The 16,103-nt window shown below is 57.6% G+C and overlaps 2 protein-coding genes and 1 long non-coding RNA gene across 4 annotated transcripts; 1 reads left to right on the plus strand and 2 right to left on the minus strand.

Moving 5' to 3' along the window:
* Nucleotides 1–1,447: 1,447 nt before the first annotated feature.
* On the minus strand, nucleotides 1,448–8,259 carry THOC6 (THO complex subunit 6). Of its 2 annotated transcripts, none has more exons than XM_064737450.1 (12): nucleotides 8,010–8,256; nucleotides 7,819–7,883; nucleotides 7,379–7,482; nucleotides 6,846–6,883; nucleotides 6,506–6,554; nucleotides 5,859–5,930; nucleotides 5,358–5,460; nucleotides 4,582–4,631; nucleotides 3,904–3,966; nucleotides 3,338–3,448; nucleotides 2,343–2,471; nucleotides 1,448–1,977 (listed from the first exon to the last, which is right to left on the minus strand). In XM_064737450.1, the coding sequence occupies exons 1-12, from the start codon at nucleotides 8,135–8,137 to the stop codon at nucleotides 1,894–1,896; spliced, it is 996 nt and encodes a 331-aa protein (XP_064593520.1). In that variant the 5' UTR covers nucleotides 8,138–8,256; the 3' UTR covers nucleotides 1,448–1,893. The 2 variants fall into 2 exon arrangements, with proteins under 2 accessions (XP_064593520.1, XP_064593521.1); XM_064737451.1 differs by lacking the exon at nucleotides 1,448–1,977 and adding an exon at nucleotides 2,187–2,202 and having other exon boundaries at nucleotides 2,313–2,471; nucleotides 8,010–8,259.
* Nucleotides 8,260–8,620: 361 nt separating this feature from the next.
* Nucleotides 8,621–9,586, plus strand: LOC135460572 (uncharacterized). The gene is made up of 3 exons (XR_010443249.1): nucleotides 8,621–8,667; nucleotides 8,789–8,845; nucleotides 9,553–9,586. It is a non-coding gene; the product is annotated as an uncharacterized LOC135460572 (long non-coding RNA).
* A 972-nt stretch (nucleotides 9,587–10,558) lies between these two features.
* CD2BP2 (CD2 cytoplasmic tail binding protein 2) lies at nucleotides 10,559–15,822 on the minus strand. Its single transcript, XM_064737458.1, has 7 exons — nucleotides 15,684–15,822; nucleotides 14,920–14,998; nucleotides 14,185–14,299; nucleotides 13,195–13,358; nucleotides 12,212–12,737; nucleotides 11,689–11,798; nucleotides 10,559–10,843 (listed from the first exon to the last, which is right to left on the minus strand). The coding sequence occupies exons 2-7, from the start codon at nucleotides 14,995–14,997 to the stop codon at nucleotides 10,721–10,723; spliced, it is 1,116 nt and encodes a 371-aa protein (XP_064593528.1). The 5' UTR covers nucleotide 14,998; nucleotides 15,684–15,822; the 3' UTR covers nucleotides 10,559–10,720.
* Between the last annotated feature and the right edge of the window lie 281 nt (nucleotides 15,823–16,103).

The following is a 16,103-nucleotide window of genomic DNA, read 5'->3' on the forward strand; positions in this document are numbered from 1 at the left end:
GCCTCGAGACCCCTCCCCCATCTCTCCCCCCCCCCCCCCCAGGTTTTTTCGGGTGTCGCCCCCAGAGCCCCAAAATCCTTATGGGAACATCACTGGTGAGTGACCCAAAATGACCCGAAATTAACCCAAAAATAACCCCGAAATATCACCCAAAATGACCCAAAATTAACCCAATAAATAACCCAAAATAACCCCTCAAAATCACCCAAAAAATTACCCGAAATAACCTGAAATTAACCCAAAAATCCCCAAATTTTTGTTTCCCCTTCACCCCCTCCAGGCCCCGCCCCCCCCGCGCCCCAGCCCCGCCCCCCGGCTGATGACGTCGATGGTGATGAGGAGGGGGAGGGGGACGAAGGCTACGAGGAGCCCGACAATGGTGAGAGGGGGCGGGGCCGGGGGAGGGGGCGGGGCCTGGAGTGAATGGGGAGGGGCCTGTGGTGGGTGAGGGAGGGGCTTGATGTGGGTGGGGGCGGGTCCTGCTTGGGGGGCGTGGCCTTGGGAGGCCCCTCCCCTCAGGCTGACTCCTCCCCCTCCCCCTTTGCCCCTCCCCCTTCCATAGGGAGCTACGAGAACGCGCCAGCCATGATGGGGAGAGGGGCAGGTAACGGATGGAGGGGCGGGGATAGAAATGGGTGGGGGAGGGGCTTGGAGGGGGAGGGGCGGGCAAAAGAGTGGGGGAGGGGCAGAAAAACGGGTGGAGAAATGGTGGGGGGAGGGGCTTGGTTAATGGTGGGGCGGGGCCTATGCGCTTTGCCCCACCCCCATTGTCTCTGACGCCCCTCCCCCCAATTGCAGGGGGCCCGTACGAGGCGATGGCGGCGGCCATGATGGCGGGGGCGGGGCTGGGGGCGGAGCCGCCCTGGAGGGGGAGGGGCAATGACGACGGTGAGCGAGGGGAGGGGCCAAAACGGGGGTGGGGCAAAACTTATGGGGGGAGGGGCTAAATTGGGTGGGGCATATTGAGGTGGGGGAGGGGCAAAGATGGGAGAGGGAGGGGCTTTTTGAGGTGGGGGGATTGGAGGGGCCTGATGGTGGTGGGTAAAACTGGGAGGGGCCAAAGTGATAGGGGAGGGGCTTAATGAGGAGGGGAGGGGCCAAAATGGGGTTGGGGAGGGGCTAATTTGAGTGGGGGAGGAGCTAAATGGGGTGGGAGTGTCTTATTGAAGAGGAGGAGGGACAAATTGGGGTGGGGCCTATTAAGGTGGGAGGAGCTAAATAGTATGGGGGAGGGGCCTAATGGGGTGGGGGATGGGCGATTTGTGATGGGGGAGGGGCTCCCCAGTGACCCCGCCCCTTCCTCCGCAGACTCCGCCTCCTATGAGAACATGGAGGGGCCGCTGGGGTGAGCCCCGCCCACACCTCCTTGTGGCCCCGCCCCCATTCCTTTGTGGCTCCTCCCACCCTCGCTTTTTTGCCCCTCCCCTTCTCACAAAAACCAACGGAATAAAAACGAATTTTGGGTTTTTTGTACAAAACGGGGAATTGCGTCAAACTGGGGGGGACCAAACGGGGGGAACGGGGGGGGGGGGCTCAGGTGAGCTCAGGTACAGCCCAGGTGAGCCCAGGTGTGCCCAGGTGAGCTCAGGTACAGCCCACGTGAGCCCAGGTGAGCCCAGGTAAAGCTCACAGAGAATGCCCGGTAGCCCAGGTGAGCACAAATGAGCCCAGGTGAACTCAGGTGAGACTCAGGTACAGCCCAGGTGCGCCCAGGTGAGCTCAGGTGTGTCCAGATGAGCTCAGGTGAAGCTCAATGAGAACGCTCTGTAGCCCAGGTTGGTGAAGACCCGGCAGCTGAGATCTTAGGTGAGCTCAGGTGAGCTCAGATGAGGTTCAGGTGACCTCAGGTGATCTCAGGTGAGCTCAGGTGAGCTCAGGTGAGCCCAGGTGAGCTCAGGTGAAGCTCAGTGAGAACGCCCGGTAGCCCAGGTTGGTGAAGACGTCGATCTTGGGGCTGTTCCCGGCCACCGTCAGCACCTGCGGGAGGGGCGGGGTCAGGACACGCCCACCCTTGGCCACGCCCAGGTGTGCTCACCTGGTGCTCAGGTGACCTGGGGTGCAGGCAGAGGCTGAGGTGGGTTACGGGGTGTGCTCAGGTGTATCCCACGTGTAGCCAGGTGTACCGAGATGTATCCCAGGTGTATCTCAGGTGTGCCCAGGTGTGCCCAGGTGTGTCACAGGTGTGTCCCAGGTGTGTCCCAGGTGTGTTTACCTGTACCCAGGTGTGCCCAGGTGTGTTTACCTGTACCCAGGTGTGTTTACCTGTACCCAGGTGTGCCCAGGTGTGTTTACCTGTGCCCAGGTGTGCCCAGGTGTGTTTACCTGTACCCAGGTGTGCTCACCTGGTGCTCAGGTGAGCGGGGGTGCAGGCAGAGGCTGCGGAGGGCGGGGGGCGACACCGGGACCCTCCCCCGCACGTCCCCGCTCAGCTGCAGCAGGTGAAGGGCGGGGCCGACGCCCCCCGACAGCACCTGGGCAGGAGAGACCGGGTTATACTGGGATATACTGGGAGGGACTGGGAGGGACTGGGTTATACTGGGATATACTGGGAGGGACTGGGTTATACTGGGATATACTGGGAGAGACTGGGTTATACTGGGATAAACTGGGAAACACTGGTTTGTAATGGGAGGTACTGGGTTACACTGGGATATACTGGGAGGGACTGGGATATACTGGGATATACTGGGAGGGACTGGGAGGGACTGGGTTATACTGGGATATACTGGGAGGGACTGGGATGGACTGGGATATACTGGGATGGACTGGGTTATACTGGGTTATACTGGGATATACTGGGAGGGAATGGGTTATACTGGGATGGAATGGGTTATACTGGGATATACTGGGAGGGAATGGGATAGAATAGGTTATACTGGGTTATACTGGGATATACTGGGATGGAGTGGGATGTACTGGGTTACAGTGGGATGAACTGGGAGGGCGCTGCAGTTCCCGACACTGCCACCGGAGGGCGCCAGGAGCTCACTGAGAGACTGGGAGGGAATTGGGTTATACTGGGTTATACTGGGAGGGACTGGGAGTGACAGGGTTATACTGGTCTGTACTGGGAGGGACTGGGAGGCACTGGGACATACTGGTTTATACTGGGGTGGATTTTGGGGTAAAGTTTGGGGGATTTTGGGGTGATTTTAGGAGAATTTTGGGGTGGATTTTGGGGTGATTTTAGGGGAATTTTGGGGTGGATTTTGGGGTGATTTTAGGGGAATTTTGGGGTGGATTTTGAGCTGATTTTAGGGGAATTTTGGGCTGATTTTGAGGCGGATTTTGGGGGACTTTGGCCCATACTGGTCCGTACTGGTTTTCCCGCACTCACCATGTCCTGGTGGAAGAGGGCGTGGTGCTGGGGGTGGGGCAGGGGGAACACCGTGGTCGGGGTCCCCGAGCGCAGGTGCCACAAGGTGAGGGCGGGGCCGCCCCCGCACACCTGCCGGAGGGGCGGGGTCAGCACAAGGACACGCCCACAATGTTCACATTGGCCCCTCCCACTCCCTTCAGCCCCACCCTCTCCATTCACCCCCAGCCCTCCCTTCGGCCCCACCCCCTCCCTTCCACCATGGCCCCTCCCACTCCCCTCAGCCCCACCCCTTCTGTTGAGGCCCCTCCCCTTTTGCTTCGCAGTGTTAAATCCACACCTCTTCCCTTTCAGCCCCGCCCCTTTTACAGAGGCTCCTCCCTTTTTTTCAGCCCCACTTCCTTTCTTTTAGTCCCTCCCCTTTTGCTGAGGCCCCTCCCCTTTCCCTTTAGCCCCATTAGCCCCGCCCCCCATTAGCCCCACCCCTCACCATCCAGTAGCTCTCTGTGGCCCTGCCCCATGTTAGCCCCGCCCACTGAGGCTCCACCCCTTTAGCCCCGCCCCTCTCAAGCCCCGCCCCCTCTCACCATCCAGTCGCTCTCGGTCGCCAGGCACCGGATCCACTTGCCCAGCTGGGGGCGGCTGCACTCCTGAAACCAGTACGGACCAGTATGGACCAGTTAGAAACCAGTACGGACCAGTATGGACCAGTTAGAGACCAGTACGGACCAGTATGAACCAGTTAGAAACCAGTATACACCAGTACAAACTGGTTTTAACCAGTACAAACCAGTAAGGACCACTTAGAGACCAGTACGGACCAGTATGGACCAGTTAGAAACCAATATGGACCAGTTAGAAACCAGTTATAGACCAGTTAGAGACCAGTACGGACCAGTACAGACTGATATATACCAGTATAAACCAGTATGAACCAGTTAGAAACCAGTATACACCAGTACAAACTGGTTTTAACCAGTACAAACCAGTAAGGACCAGTAAAAACCAGTACAAATCCCCCCAGTCCCTCCCAGTATAAACCAGTATAACCCAGTCCCCCCCAATCCCCTCCCAGTCCCTCCCAGTATAAAGCAGTGTAACCCAGATCCATTCCAGTCCCTCCCAGTATAAACCAGTATAACCCAGTCCCTCCCAGTATAAACCAGTATAACCCAATCCATCCCAGTTCCCCCTCAATTCCCTCCCAGTATAACCCAGTCCATCCCAGTCCAAACCAGTTCAAACCAGTCCACCCCAGCGCGCACCTGGTATTTGTGCACCTCGATCAGCTGCACCTGGGAGCCCGTGCGCAGATCTGCGGGATTGGGGCACTTTGGGGTGATTTGGACAATTTTGGGAAATTTTAGGGATTTTGGGGTAATCTGGGGGTGAATTTTGCAGGATTTTGGGGCGATTTTGGGGCAATTTTGGGGTGGATTTGGGGTAAATTTTGCAGGATTTTGTGGTGGATTTTAGGGGAATTTTGGGGTGATTTTGGGAGTGGATTTGGGGTGAATCTTGGGCGATTTTGGGGCTGGATTTTGGGGTAAATTTTCCAGGATTTGGGGGTGATTCTGATTTAATTTTGGGGTGATTTTGGGAGTGTATTTGGGATAAATTCTGGGGGATTCTGGGGCTGGATTTTGGGCTGACTTGGGGACATTTTGGGGCTGGAGTTTGGGGGGATTTGGCAGGACTTTAGGGCTGGATTTTGGGGTAATTTTGGGGTATTTTGGGTCACCCAGAGGTGAGAGAGGGTCTATTTTGGGGCAGTTTTGGGGGATTTTGGGCTGGAATTTGGGGTATTTGAGGGGTTATTTCGGGCAGGATTTTGGGGTGATTCTGGGGTGGATTTTGGGGTGATTTTGGCGTATTTTGGGCTCACCCCAGAGGCGCACGGTGAGGGGGTTTGGGGTGGATTTTAGGGTGAATTTGGGGGACTTTAGGCTGGATTTTGGGGTGGATTTTGGGGTATTTCTGGGGTTATTTCGGGCAGGATTTTGCGGTGATTTTGGGGTAATTTCAGGGTATTTTGGCTCACCCCAGAGGCGCACGGTGCCGTCCTCGCCCCCCGAGAGCACCTGCGGGAGCTGCTCCCTCAGCGCCACCACGTGCACCAGGTCCTGGTGCCCCCGCAGCTCGTGCTGCCACAGAGACCCAAAACCGTCACAAATCGCCCCAAAAACCGCCCCAAAAACCGCCCCAAAATCACCCCCAAAACAGCCCCAAAATCACCCCCAAAATCGCCACTAAAACCTCCCCCAAAACCACCACTAACCACCCTAAAATCACCCCCAAACCGCCCCAAAATTGCCTCTAAAATCTTCCCTAAAATCGCCATAAATTGCCCCAAAAACCATCCCCAAAATCTCCACAAAATCACCCCAAATCTCCCCAGAATTACCCAACAACCTGTGCATCATCCTCATCCCAAATCCCCCCAAACGCCAAAATCCCCAGAATTTCCCCCAAACCCCCCCAGACCCTTCAAACACCCCGGAATTTGCCCAAAATCTCCGTTTTTTGCCCCAATTCCGCTCACGGTGAAGGCGCCGCTCTCCAGGTCCAGCACGCGCACGGCGCCGTCCCCGCCCGCCAGCGCCACCCAGTGGTCCTAAAGGGGAATTGCAGGTTGGGCAAATATACCCAAATAACCCCAAAAAACCACTCCCAAAAACCCCAAATCACCCTCCAAAAATACCCACAAATCCTCCCAAAAATACACCAAAAACTTATCCCAAAAACACCCCAAATACCCCCAAAAATAACCCCAAAACCGGCCCAAAACTTACCCCAAAATCCCCCCAAATATTCCCCAAACTTACCCCAAAATTCCCCCCAAAACTTCCCCAAAAGCAGCCCAAAAATCCCCCAAATATCCCCAAAACTTACCCCCAAACCCCCCCAAAATAACCTCAAAAATGGCCCAAAACCTACCCAAAAATCCCCCCCAAAATCCCCAAAACTTCCCCAAAACCAGCCCCAAAAATCGCCCCAAATTCCCACAAAATACCCCCAAAACCACCCCAAAACTTCCCAAAAAATACCCCAAAAAATTCCCTTCGAAATCCCCAAAAAAAGTCCCAAAAATTCCCCAAAATCCTCTCAAAAATTCCCAAAATTGCCCTATTTTTGGGGCTCTTTGGGGAAGGTTTTGGGGTGAATTTGGGGTTTTTTGGGGGTCCTCACCCTCTGGTTCACCTCCAGCCCGTTGATCTCCGGCACCTCCAGGCTGCTCCTGGGGCAAAAGGGGCAGATTTGGCCCAAATTGGCCCAAATTTGATCCCCCAAATTCCCCTGGGACCCCCCAAAACCCCCCGGGACCCCCGAGCTTGGGGGGACCCCAAAAGAACCCAAAACCCCCCCAAAAATCCCCCCAAACCTCCCAAAAAATGCCCAAAACCCAAAAATTCCCAACCCCCCCCAGAAAACCCCAAAACCTCCCCAAAAATCCCCAAAAAACTCTAAACCCCCCAAAATCCTCCCAAACCCCCCAAAAAACCCCAAAACCCCCAAATTTGGGTTTTACCTGCAGGGCGGGCGCCGCGTCCAAAGCTCCCGGCAGCCCTGGGGGGGATTTGGGGAGAATTTGGGGACTTTTGGGAAATTTGGGGATTTTTGGGGTGTGAAAGGGGAGTTTGGTGTTTAAAGGGGTGATTTTGGGTAATTTTGGGGTGATTTGGGGGTGATTTTGAGCAAATTTTGGGGTGGTTTTTGGGGGTGACTTGGGGGTTTTTGGGTGAATTTTGGGCATTTTTGGGGTGAAATTTGGGATATTTTTAAGGTTGATTATGGTAAATTTTTGTGATTTTTTTAGGGGCATTTTTATGGTAACTTTTGGGGATATTTCTGGGATATTTCAGGGATATTTTTGGGGTGAATTCAGGGATTTTTGGCTCCCAACTTGCGGCCCAGCCCCAGCCCCAGATTTTGGGTGAATTTTGGGATATTTTAGGGGTTATTTTTGGGGATATTTCAGTGATATTTTCAGGGTGCATTTAGGGTATTTCAGGGATATTTTTGGGGCAAATTCAGGTGATTTTGGGGTATTTTGGGTCTCACCTTGCGGCCCAGCTCGGCCCAGCCCCAGCCCCGGATTTCGCCGTCGCTGCCGCTCAGGAGGAGCCGCTCGGTGGAGGCCAAGGAATAAACGGGGCCCGAGTGGGCTGCACCAGCACGGACCAGTACGGACCAGTAAGGACCAGTACAAACCAATACTGACCATTACGGACCAGTCCAACCCAGCACAGACCAGTATAAACCGGTCCAGGCAGGCGCTGGGGCTCCCAGTTCACTCCAATCCATCCCAGTAACACCCAGGGACCCAACCAGTATAAACCAGTAACCCCAAATCCCACCCCAGTCCATCCCAATTCCCTCCCAATACAAACCAGTATAACCCAGTCCATCCCAGCGCCCTCCAATCCCCTCCCAGTATAAACCAATAACCACAAATCCCCCCTTAGACCCTCCCAGTCCATCCCAGTCCGTCCCAGTCTCACCCTTGAACACGTTCACCGGTCTCCGGTTTTCCTCCTTGGCCTCCGCGCTCAAAGCGGCCGAGAGCCTGCGGAGAAAACCCCGAATTACCCCAAAATCACCACAAAACCACCCCAATTCACCCCAAAATCACCCAAAATCTCCCCAGTTCACCCCAATCCACCCCCGGCCGCCCCTGTCGCGACAGCGCTACCCGAATATCGCGATCTCGCCGAAGTCGTTGGCGGCCGCCAGGAAGCGCCCGCACGGGGCCGCGCTCTGCGCCAGCACCGACACGTGCAGGAGCTGCCGGGCCCGCCGCACGCCGCCCGCCGACGACATGACGTCACCGCCCGCGACAGCAGCGGCGCCGCCGATCGCGATAGTGACGTCACGAGCCGCGCGGCGGCCGCCGCCGCTCCCGCCCGGTACCGGCGGGAAAATGGCGGCGCGCGGTGAGGGGGCGCGCGACGATTACGTCAAAAGCGGAGCGACTCTTTCGCCGCTTCCGGCCCGCGCGGGGCACGCCGGGAGTTGTGGTCTCGCCCCCTCTTCCGCCAGAAGTACCCGGATGGAGGCGGCGCAGGGCACGATGGGAGTTGTGGTCCCGTTACATTTTCCGCCGGAAGCACACGCAGCACTCTTCCGGCCTGCGCGGTGCACGCCGGGAGTTGTGGTCTCGCTCCCTCTTCCGTCGGAAGCACAGGCAGCGCGCTTCCGGCCCGCGCGGTGCACGCCGGGAGTTGTGGTCTCGCCCCTCAGACCCTGGAAGTTCCCGGATGGAGGCGGCGCGGGGCACGCCGGGAGTTGTGGTCCCGCCCCTCAGACGCCGGAAGTGCCCGGATGGAGCCGGCGGGAGGCGGCGCCGGGGGGTGAGGGCGGAAATTTGGGGGGAATTCGGGGGATTTTGGGAACATTTGGGGATTTTTGAGGGGTCCGGGGGGGCGGGGAAGGGTCCGGACCCCCCCTGACCCCCCCGGGCCCCTCCCCCAGGGCTCCCCCCCGGCCTCCCGCGCCCGGCGAGAAACGGAGACCGGCCCAGTGCGAGGGGTGAGGGAACCGGGGGGACCGGGGGGGAATTGGGGGGACTGAGGGGAACTGGGAGGGGACTGGGGGGAGATTGGGAGGGACTGGGTTATACTGGGAGGGGATTGGGAGGGGCTGGTACAAACTGGGAGGGGATTGGGTTATAATGGTGTATACTGGGAGGGAACCGGGGGGACAGGGAGGGACTGGTTTATACTGGGAGGGACTGGGAGGGGATTGGGTTACGCTGGTTTATGCTGGGACGAATGGGGAGGGCGCTGCAGTTCCCAACGCTGCCACCGGAGGGCGCCGGGAGCTCAGCGAGAGGAACTGGGATGGAACTGGGGGCGATTGGGTTGTACTGGGAGGGGACTGGGTTGTACTGGGAAGGGACTGGGTTGTACTGGTTTATACTGGTTTATACTGGGAGGGGACTGGGTTGTACTGGTTTGTACTGGGAGGGAACTGGGAGGGACTGGTACTGGTCCATGGCGGTTTATACTGGTTCAAACTGGCCCATGCTGGTTTATACTGGTCCATGCTGGTTTCCAGGCCCCGCCTCCCCAAGCAGGGTCTGTCCGAGGCCTGTGCTGGTTTATATCAGTCCATACCGGTTTATACTGGTTTATATTGACCCATACTGGTCTGTATTGATCTGTACTGGTTTATATTGATCCATACTGGTCTGTATTGGTCGATACTGGTTTATACTGGTTTGTACTGGTTTCCAGGCCCCGCCTGCCCAAGCAGGGTCTGTCCGAGGCCTGTGCTGGTTTATATCAGTCCATACCGGTTTATACTGGTTTATATTGACCCATACTGGTCTGTATTGGTCTGTACTGGTTTATACTGGTTTCCAGGCCCCGCCTGCCCAAGCAAGGTCCCTTCGAGGCCTGTGCTAGTTTATATCAGTCCATACTGGTTTATACTGGTTTATACTGGTCCGTGCTGGTTTATATTGATCGATACTGGTTTATACTGGTTTGTACTGGTTTGTACTGGTTTGTACTGGTTTCCAGGCCCCGCCTGCCCAAGCAGGGTCTGTCCGAGGCCGCGGCGCTCGCTCGGCTCCGGGCGCTGCCGGCACAGCACGACCACGGCTACAGCGGCAACGGGCTCAGGTTTGGGGCGAAAACACCCAAAAATGGTTAAAATTAAATAACGGGGAAATAGGGAATGGCTAGAGCGGGAACGAGTTCAGGTTTGGGGCGAAAACACCCAAAAATGGGAAAAAGGGAAATAATGGGGGAAACGGGGAATGGCTACAGCAGGAACGGGCTCAGGTTTAGGATGAAAAATGGGGAAATTGGGGAAAAAGAGAAAAGAGGAGAAAATGGCAAAGGGGGCGGGGCTAAAGCGGGGCCGGGTGTGGCTGTGGGGGCGTGGCCAAAGAGGGAGAGGGCGGGGCCTTTGGGAGGGGTTTGGGTGTGACCAAGGGGGCGTGGCTAAGCATGGAGGGGGTGGAGCACACAGAGGTGTATGGGTGTGGCAAAAGGGGCGGGCCAACGGGATTGGAGGCGGGGCTATGCAAATGAGGGACGGGGCCATCATGGGGGGGGTCTGGGGGCGTTTCTGTGGACCGGCCCCTCCCCCACCCCCCTCTCTCTCCCCCCCAGGTTCCCCCCGCCCTGAGGCCACGCCCAGCCCCGAGGCCACGCCCACCAACGACGGACATGGGGGCGGGGCTGCCCCTCCCTCACCGGACACCCAAAAAAACCTCAAAAAATCCAAAAAAACTCCAAATTCCACCCAAACCCGGGCTCGGAGTGGCCTTTATTGTGTCGGGGGAGGGGTTTTGGGGCGAATCCTGGGGATTTCGGGTCCGTCTCACGTGTAGAGCTGGAAGGCGACGTTTCGGGCAGGGATTTTGGGCCGAATTTTGGGGATTTTGGGTCCGTCTCACGTGTAGAGCTGGAAGTCGACGCGGCCGCAGTCGTAGAAGGGCCCGGGGGGGTTGGGGGGGTCCACGCGCCGGCACCGCGCCCCTCCCCCGCCCTGGAAGTACCCCTGGGACGCCCACTCCTGTTGGGGGAGGGGAGGGCGGGGTCAGCGTGGGACACGCCCCCCAAAAACCCCCCAAAAATACTCCTAAAAACCTGCTTAAAATTCACTAAAATGTCCCCTTAAATTCTCCCTAAAATCCCTTAAAATTCCCTTAAACCTCCCCTAAAAATTCACCCAAAAATCCCTAAACCCTCCTGATAAACATCCCTTAAAATCCACTTAAAATTCACTCAAAATTTGCCTTAAATTCCCCACAAAAATCCCCTAAAATTCCCTTAAACCTCCCCTAAAAATCTGCCCAAAAATCCCCTAAAATTCCCTTAAACCTCCCCTAAAAATCCCCTTAAAATCCGCCGAAAAATCCCCTTAAAATCCTCTTAAATTGCCCCAAAAAATTCCTTAAAATTCGCCCAAAAAATCCCTTCAAAATCCTCCCCTAAAATCCCTTAAAATCTGCCCAAAAATCCCACCAAACTCCCTTAAATTTTCCTCAAAAATCCACCTGAAAACTTCCCTAAAATCCATTAAAATTCTCCCAAAAATCCCATTTAAAACTTCCCCAAAACCCCCTTAAAACCTCCCCAAAGTCCCTCTAAAAATTCCTTTAAAATTCTCCCCAAAATATGTTTAAAATACCCCAAAAATACATTTAAAACCTTCTCCAAAATGCCTGAAAGTCCCCCCAAAACTCCCCTATAAAATCTCCCCAAAATTCATCCAACCCCCCCATTCTGAGGCAATTTAGGGGGCGGGGTCTGGTGATGGCCCTCCCCCTCTTTGAGGTGGCCCTGCCCTCTTTTCCATTTCCCCGCCCCTCCCTTTCCAAAATTGAGCCGCTCCCCCTCTTTAAGCCCCGCCCCCACCTGCATCTGGGCGCTGCTGAATGGTCCGAACAGCTCCGGGGGGGCGTGGCCGTCGCCTTGCCCCTCCCCCTCGTGCAGCCAATGATATTCCCAGAGCACCTCGGGAAGGGCTGGGGGGGAGGGGCACAGAGGGCAGGGTCAGAAACACAGGCCCCGCCCCCAACACCCCCACTCCCAATAATCCCCCAGGCCCCTCCCACAACCAACCCAGGACCCCCAAACTCCTCCCTCAAACCTTCAGGCCCCTCCCCCATCTGCCCAGACCACACCCCCACCCCATAGCTCCTCCCACAAATCCCCCAAACCCCTCCCCTACCCCTTTAACCACACCTCCAACACCTTAAGCCCCTCCCCCAAGCCCCCCAAAATCCCCTCAGGCTCCTCCCCCCCCCATGACCCCCCCAGGCCTCCCCCGGCCCCCCTAAACCCCTCCCACACCCCCCTAAGCCCCTCCCAAATTCCTTAAACCCCTCCCCTCCTCCCCCATGCCCCTCCCCCTATTTGCCCCTCCCCCATCACTCACCCTCCTTTTGCCCCTCCCCCTCCTCCTCCTCGGGGGGGGCGAACATGTCCAGGGGGGCGGGGCCAGAGCTCTGCCCCTCCCCTTCCTTTCGCTCCTCCTCCTTTGGTCCCTCCCCCCATGGTCCCGGAGATCCGGGGGCGTGTCCGGGCGATCCGGGGGCGTTTCCCGGCGCCGTGTGGGCGTGTCCCTCCTCCGGCCCCGCCCCCAGCTCGCGCAGCCGCTGCTGGATCCGCTCCCGGCTCTCCCCAAAGACCCCCAGGACCCCCCTGGCCACGAGCGCGTCCGACAGCGCCACCAGCGCCTCCAGCTGCGGCGGGGGCGGGGCCCGCGCCTGGCCACGCCCCCTGCCCCGGACACGCCCCTTGCTGCCTTGGCCCGGCCCCGCCCAGCGGCGCAGGGCCCCGCCCACCGTCTCGCCGGGGCGGAGCAGCTCCAGCACCTCCCCCAGCAGGAGGGGGAGGGGCGGCGGCGAGGGCGGGGAGGGGGGCGGGTCCCGAGGGGGGAGGGGGCGGGGCTTGATGGGCAGCTGTGAGGGAGAGGGGAGAGAAAAAAGGGGGAGGGGTTAGGGTGGGAGCTCTGCCCATGATGGGGCCTGGCTCCTCCCACAGGGAATACAGGCTCCTCCCCCAGACCCAAAGCTCCTCCCACACTGACCACACCCACCCTCATGCTTTCAAGCCCCTCCCCTTCATGCCATGCTCCTCCTCCACTCCTTTTAAGCCCCGCCCCTTCATTCTGGGCTCCTCCCCCACTCCATTCAAGCCCCTCCCCTTTCACCCCAAGCCCCTCCCCTTTTGCACTCCTCCCCTATCCTGTTGTAGCCACTCCCCCTTGCTTTCTAAGCCACTCCCCTTGTTCCTCCCCCACCCCCTTGCCTTTCCTCCGGCTCCATAGCCCCGCCCCATTGGCCACGCCTCCATTCCCATGGCCCTGCCCATATTCCCATAGCCCCGCCCCCTCTTTAGGCCCCGCCCCCTGCTCACCCCCTCGATCTGCTCCAGCCAGGGGTCCGGGGGCTCGCGCTGGGGGCGGGGCAGGAAGTGCCCCTCGGGGTCGAAGCGCCCCTCCCCCAGCTCCTCGTCCAGGTTGAAGGGGGTGAGGGGCACCGGCCCCTCCCCCACCCCGGGGGCGGGGCCTGGCTCCTGACCTGGGGGGGGAGGGGCAAAAGGGGGGAAATTACCCCCAAAAAATGGCACAAAAATGACACAAAATCACCCCAAAAATCCACCCAAAATTCCCCAAAATCCACTCCAAAAATCCACCCCAAATCACTCCAAAAATCCACCCAAAATGACCCAAAAATACACCCAAAAATCCCTCAAATTCCACCCAAAACACACGCCAAAAATCCGCTGAAAACACAGCCCAAAACCCCACCCCAAATTCCCCAAAATCCACCCCAAAAATCCACCCAAAATCCCCCCAAAACACATCACAAAAATCCACCCAAAACCCACCCAAATTCCACACACAGGGGGCGGGGTCAGAAACACAGGCCCCGCCCCCAACACCCCCACTCCCAATAATCCCCCAGGCCCCTCCCACAACCAACCCAGGACCCCCAAACTCCTCCCTCAAACCTTCAGGCCCCAGCCCACCCCAAAAATCCCTCAAATTTCACCCAAAATGCACCCAAAACCTCATCCCAAATTCCTCAAAATCCACCCCAAAAATCCACCCAAAATTTACCCCAAAACGCACCCAAAACACATTGTCAAAATCCCCAAAAACCCACCCAAAATGCCCCCCAAAAACTCCCACAAAAATCCCCCAAAACCACCCCAAAAACCCACCCAAAAATCCCCAAAATCACCCTAAATTATCCCAAAACCCACTCAAAAACCACGGCCCAAAAACCACCAAAAATCACCCCAAAAATTACCACAAAAATCCCCCAAAATCACCCCAAAACCCACGCAAAACCCATCCCATAAATCCCCAAAATCCCCCAAATTCACCCCAAAATCCCTCACCCTCCACCGGGGGTCCCTCGTCCCGCTGCTCTTCCTCCTCCTCCTCCTCCTCCTCGTCGCTGTCCAGGGACGGCTGAGCCGGGAATCGACTGCCAGGACCCCCCACGGCCACGGCCTTGACCAAAATCGCCAAAATTTAACCCAAAACGTCATTGGGAGATCACGGGGCCCCAAATGGCAACAGCCTGACCCAAAACCAGGGAAATTCACCCCAAAATATCCCGGAAATAGCCCCAAACCAGCGGCTCCCCCACGGCAACAGCCTGACCCAAAACCAGCAGAATTTAACCCAAAATGTCCTTGAGAGATCACGGGGCCCCAAATGGCAACAGCCTGACCCAAAATACCCCAAATTCACCCCAAAATTCATCCCAAATTCACCCCCAAACAGCAGCTCCTGGGACCCCCCCTACAGCCACAGCCTGGGGACCCAAAAATGGCAGAATTTAACCCAAAATATCAGTGAGATATCCCGGGATCCCCCGTGGCCACGGCCTGGCCCAAAACCAGGGAAATTCACCCCAAAATTCAGCCCAGAACTGCCCTGAACTGCCAGGACCCTCTGTGGCCACGGCCTGACCCAAAATCACCAAAATTCACCCCAGAAATTCACTCCAAGCCACCCCACGGCCTGGGGACCCAAAACCAACGGAATTCACCCCAAAACCGGCCCGAGTGACCCCGTGACCCCACGGTGACCCCACGGTGACCCCGTGACCCCGGGTGACCCCTCACCCGCCGTTTCCGGGGCGGCTCCTCCGGCCCCTCCCCCTCCCCTGGGGGCTCCTCGAACGTCACCCGGCGACGGAGCATCCTGTAATTAACGTAATTAACGTTAATTAGCGCTAATTAATGCTGCTTAGCATCATTAATGCGATCGACAGCGCCCTAATGAACCCCCCTCTGCTTCAGCATGGCTGTAATTAGCCGTAATTAATGTAATTAATTGATTAATGGCACCCCAATTGCTCTCCCGGGGCTTGGACACGGCTGCAATTAACCCTCATTAACTATTGTAATTAATTAATTAATTAACCCTGCCCTCATCAGTAGCCCCTAATTAACGCGCCTAATTAATAGCCAATATTTCAGTCTCTTTATCCTCTAATTACCGACCCAAATTAGCCCCCAACGCCCCCCTAATTGACCCCTAATTAACCCCCGCCGCCTTCATTAGCGTCCTTAATTAACCACAATTACCGCCAGACTCAGCCCCAGGACAGCCCCGCCCCCCCCGGGCCGCAATGAACGGCTCCAATTAACCCCCGCGGGCCCTCGTTAGCCCCCCCTTATTTGCATATGCAAATGAGCCGCGAGCGCGCTCCGGACCCGGCGGCGGCGGCACGGCTCCCGGCGCTCGCAGTGACGTCAGCGGGCGGTGACGCCGCGCGCGGGAAGTGACGTCACGTCCGCCACCGCCTTCACCGCCTCCTCTTAAAGGCGCCGCGCCTAGATTTTCCCACCAGCCGCCCCCACGTCCCGATTTCCGCTTTTTTAACCTAAAATTTTCAGGGACAAGGAGAGCGGTGGCGGCCTCGGGATTCGGTAAAATTCGGTAAAACCGAACGGGGACCGGAACGCGGCCCGGGCACAGAGAGGGGCGGAGCCGCCGCCGCGCGTGCGCGGAACGAGGCCCCGCCTCCCCTCCCTCACGGCCGCCGGCCGCAGATTCGCCACGGGAAGGGAAGGCGAAAAGAACCCTCGGGAAATAAAAACGAAATAATTCCGAAACGGCACCAAAAAAGGGTTAAAAGCTGAAAAACGCGGATTAACGCGCAAAACCGGGCTCGGAACAGGCCCAAATGAGGCTAAAGGCCAGGAAAGGCGATGTAGCGAAAGTGCCGGCGGCGGCAGATTCGCCACGGCCGCCGCGCCGCTCTCCCCTCCCTGCCCTCCACGCGATACCCCCCACACGCATA

Source organism: Zonotrichia leucophrys, unplaced genomic scaffold (genome assembly GCF_028769735.1).
Source record: "Zonotrichia leucophrys gambelii isolate GWCS_2022_RI unplaced genomic scaffold, RI_Zleu_2.0 Scaffold_58_302659, whole genome shotgun sequence".
Lineage (NCBI taxonomy): Eukaryota > Metazoa > Chordata > Aves > Passeriformes > Passerellidae > Zonotrichia > Zonotrichia leucophrys.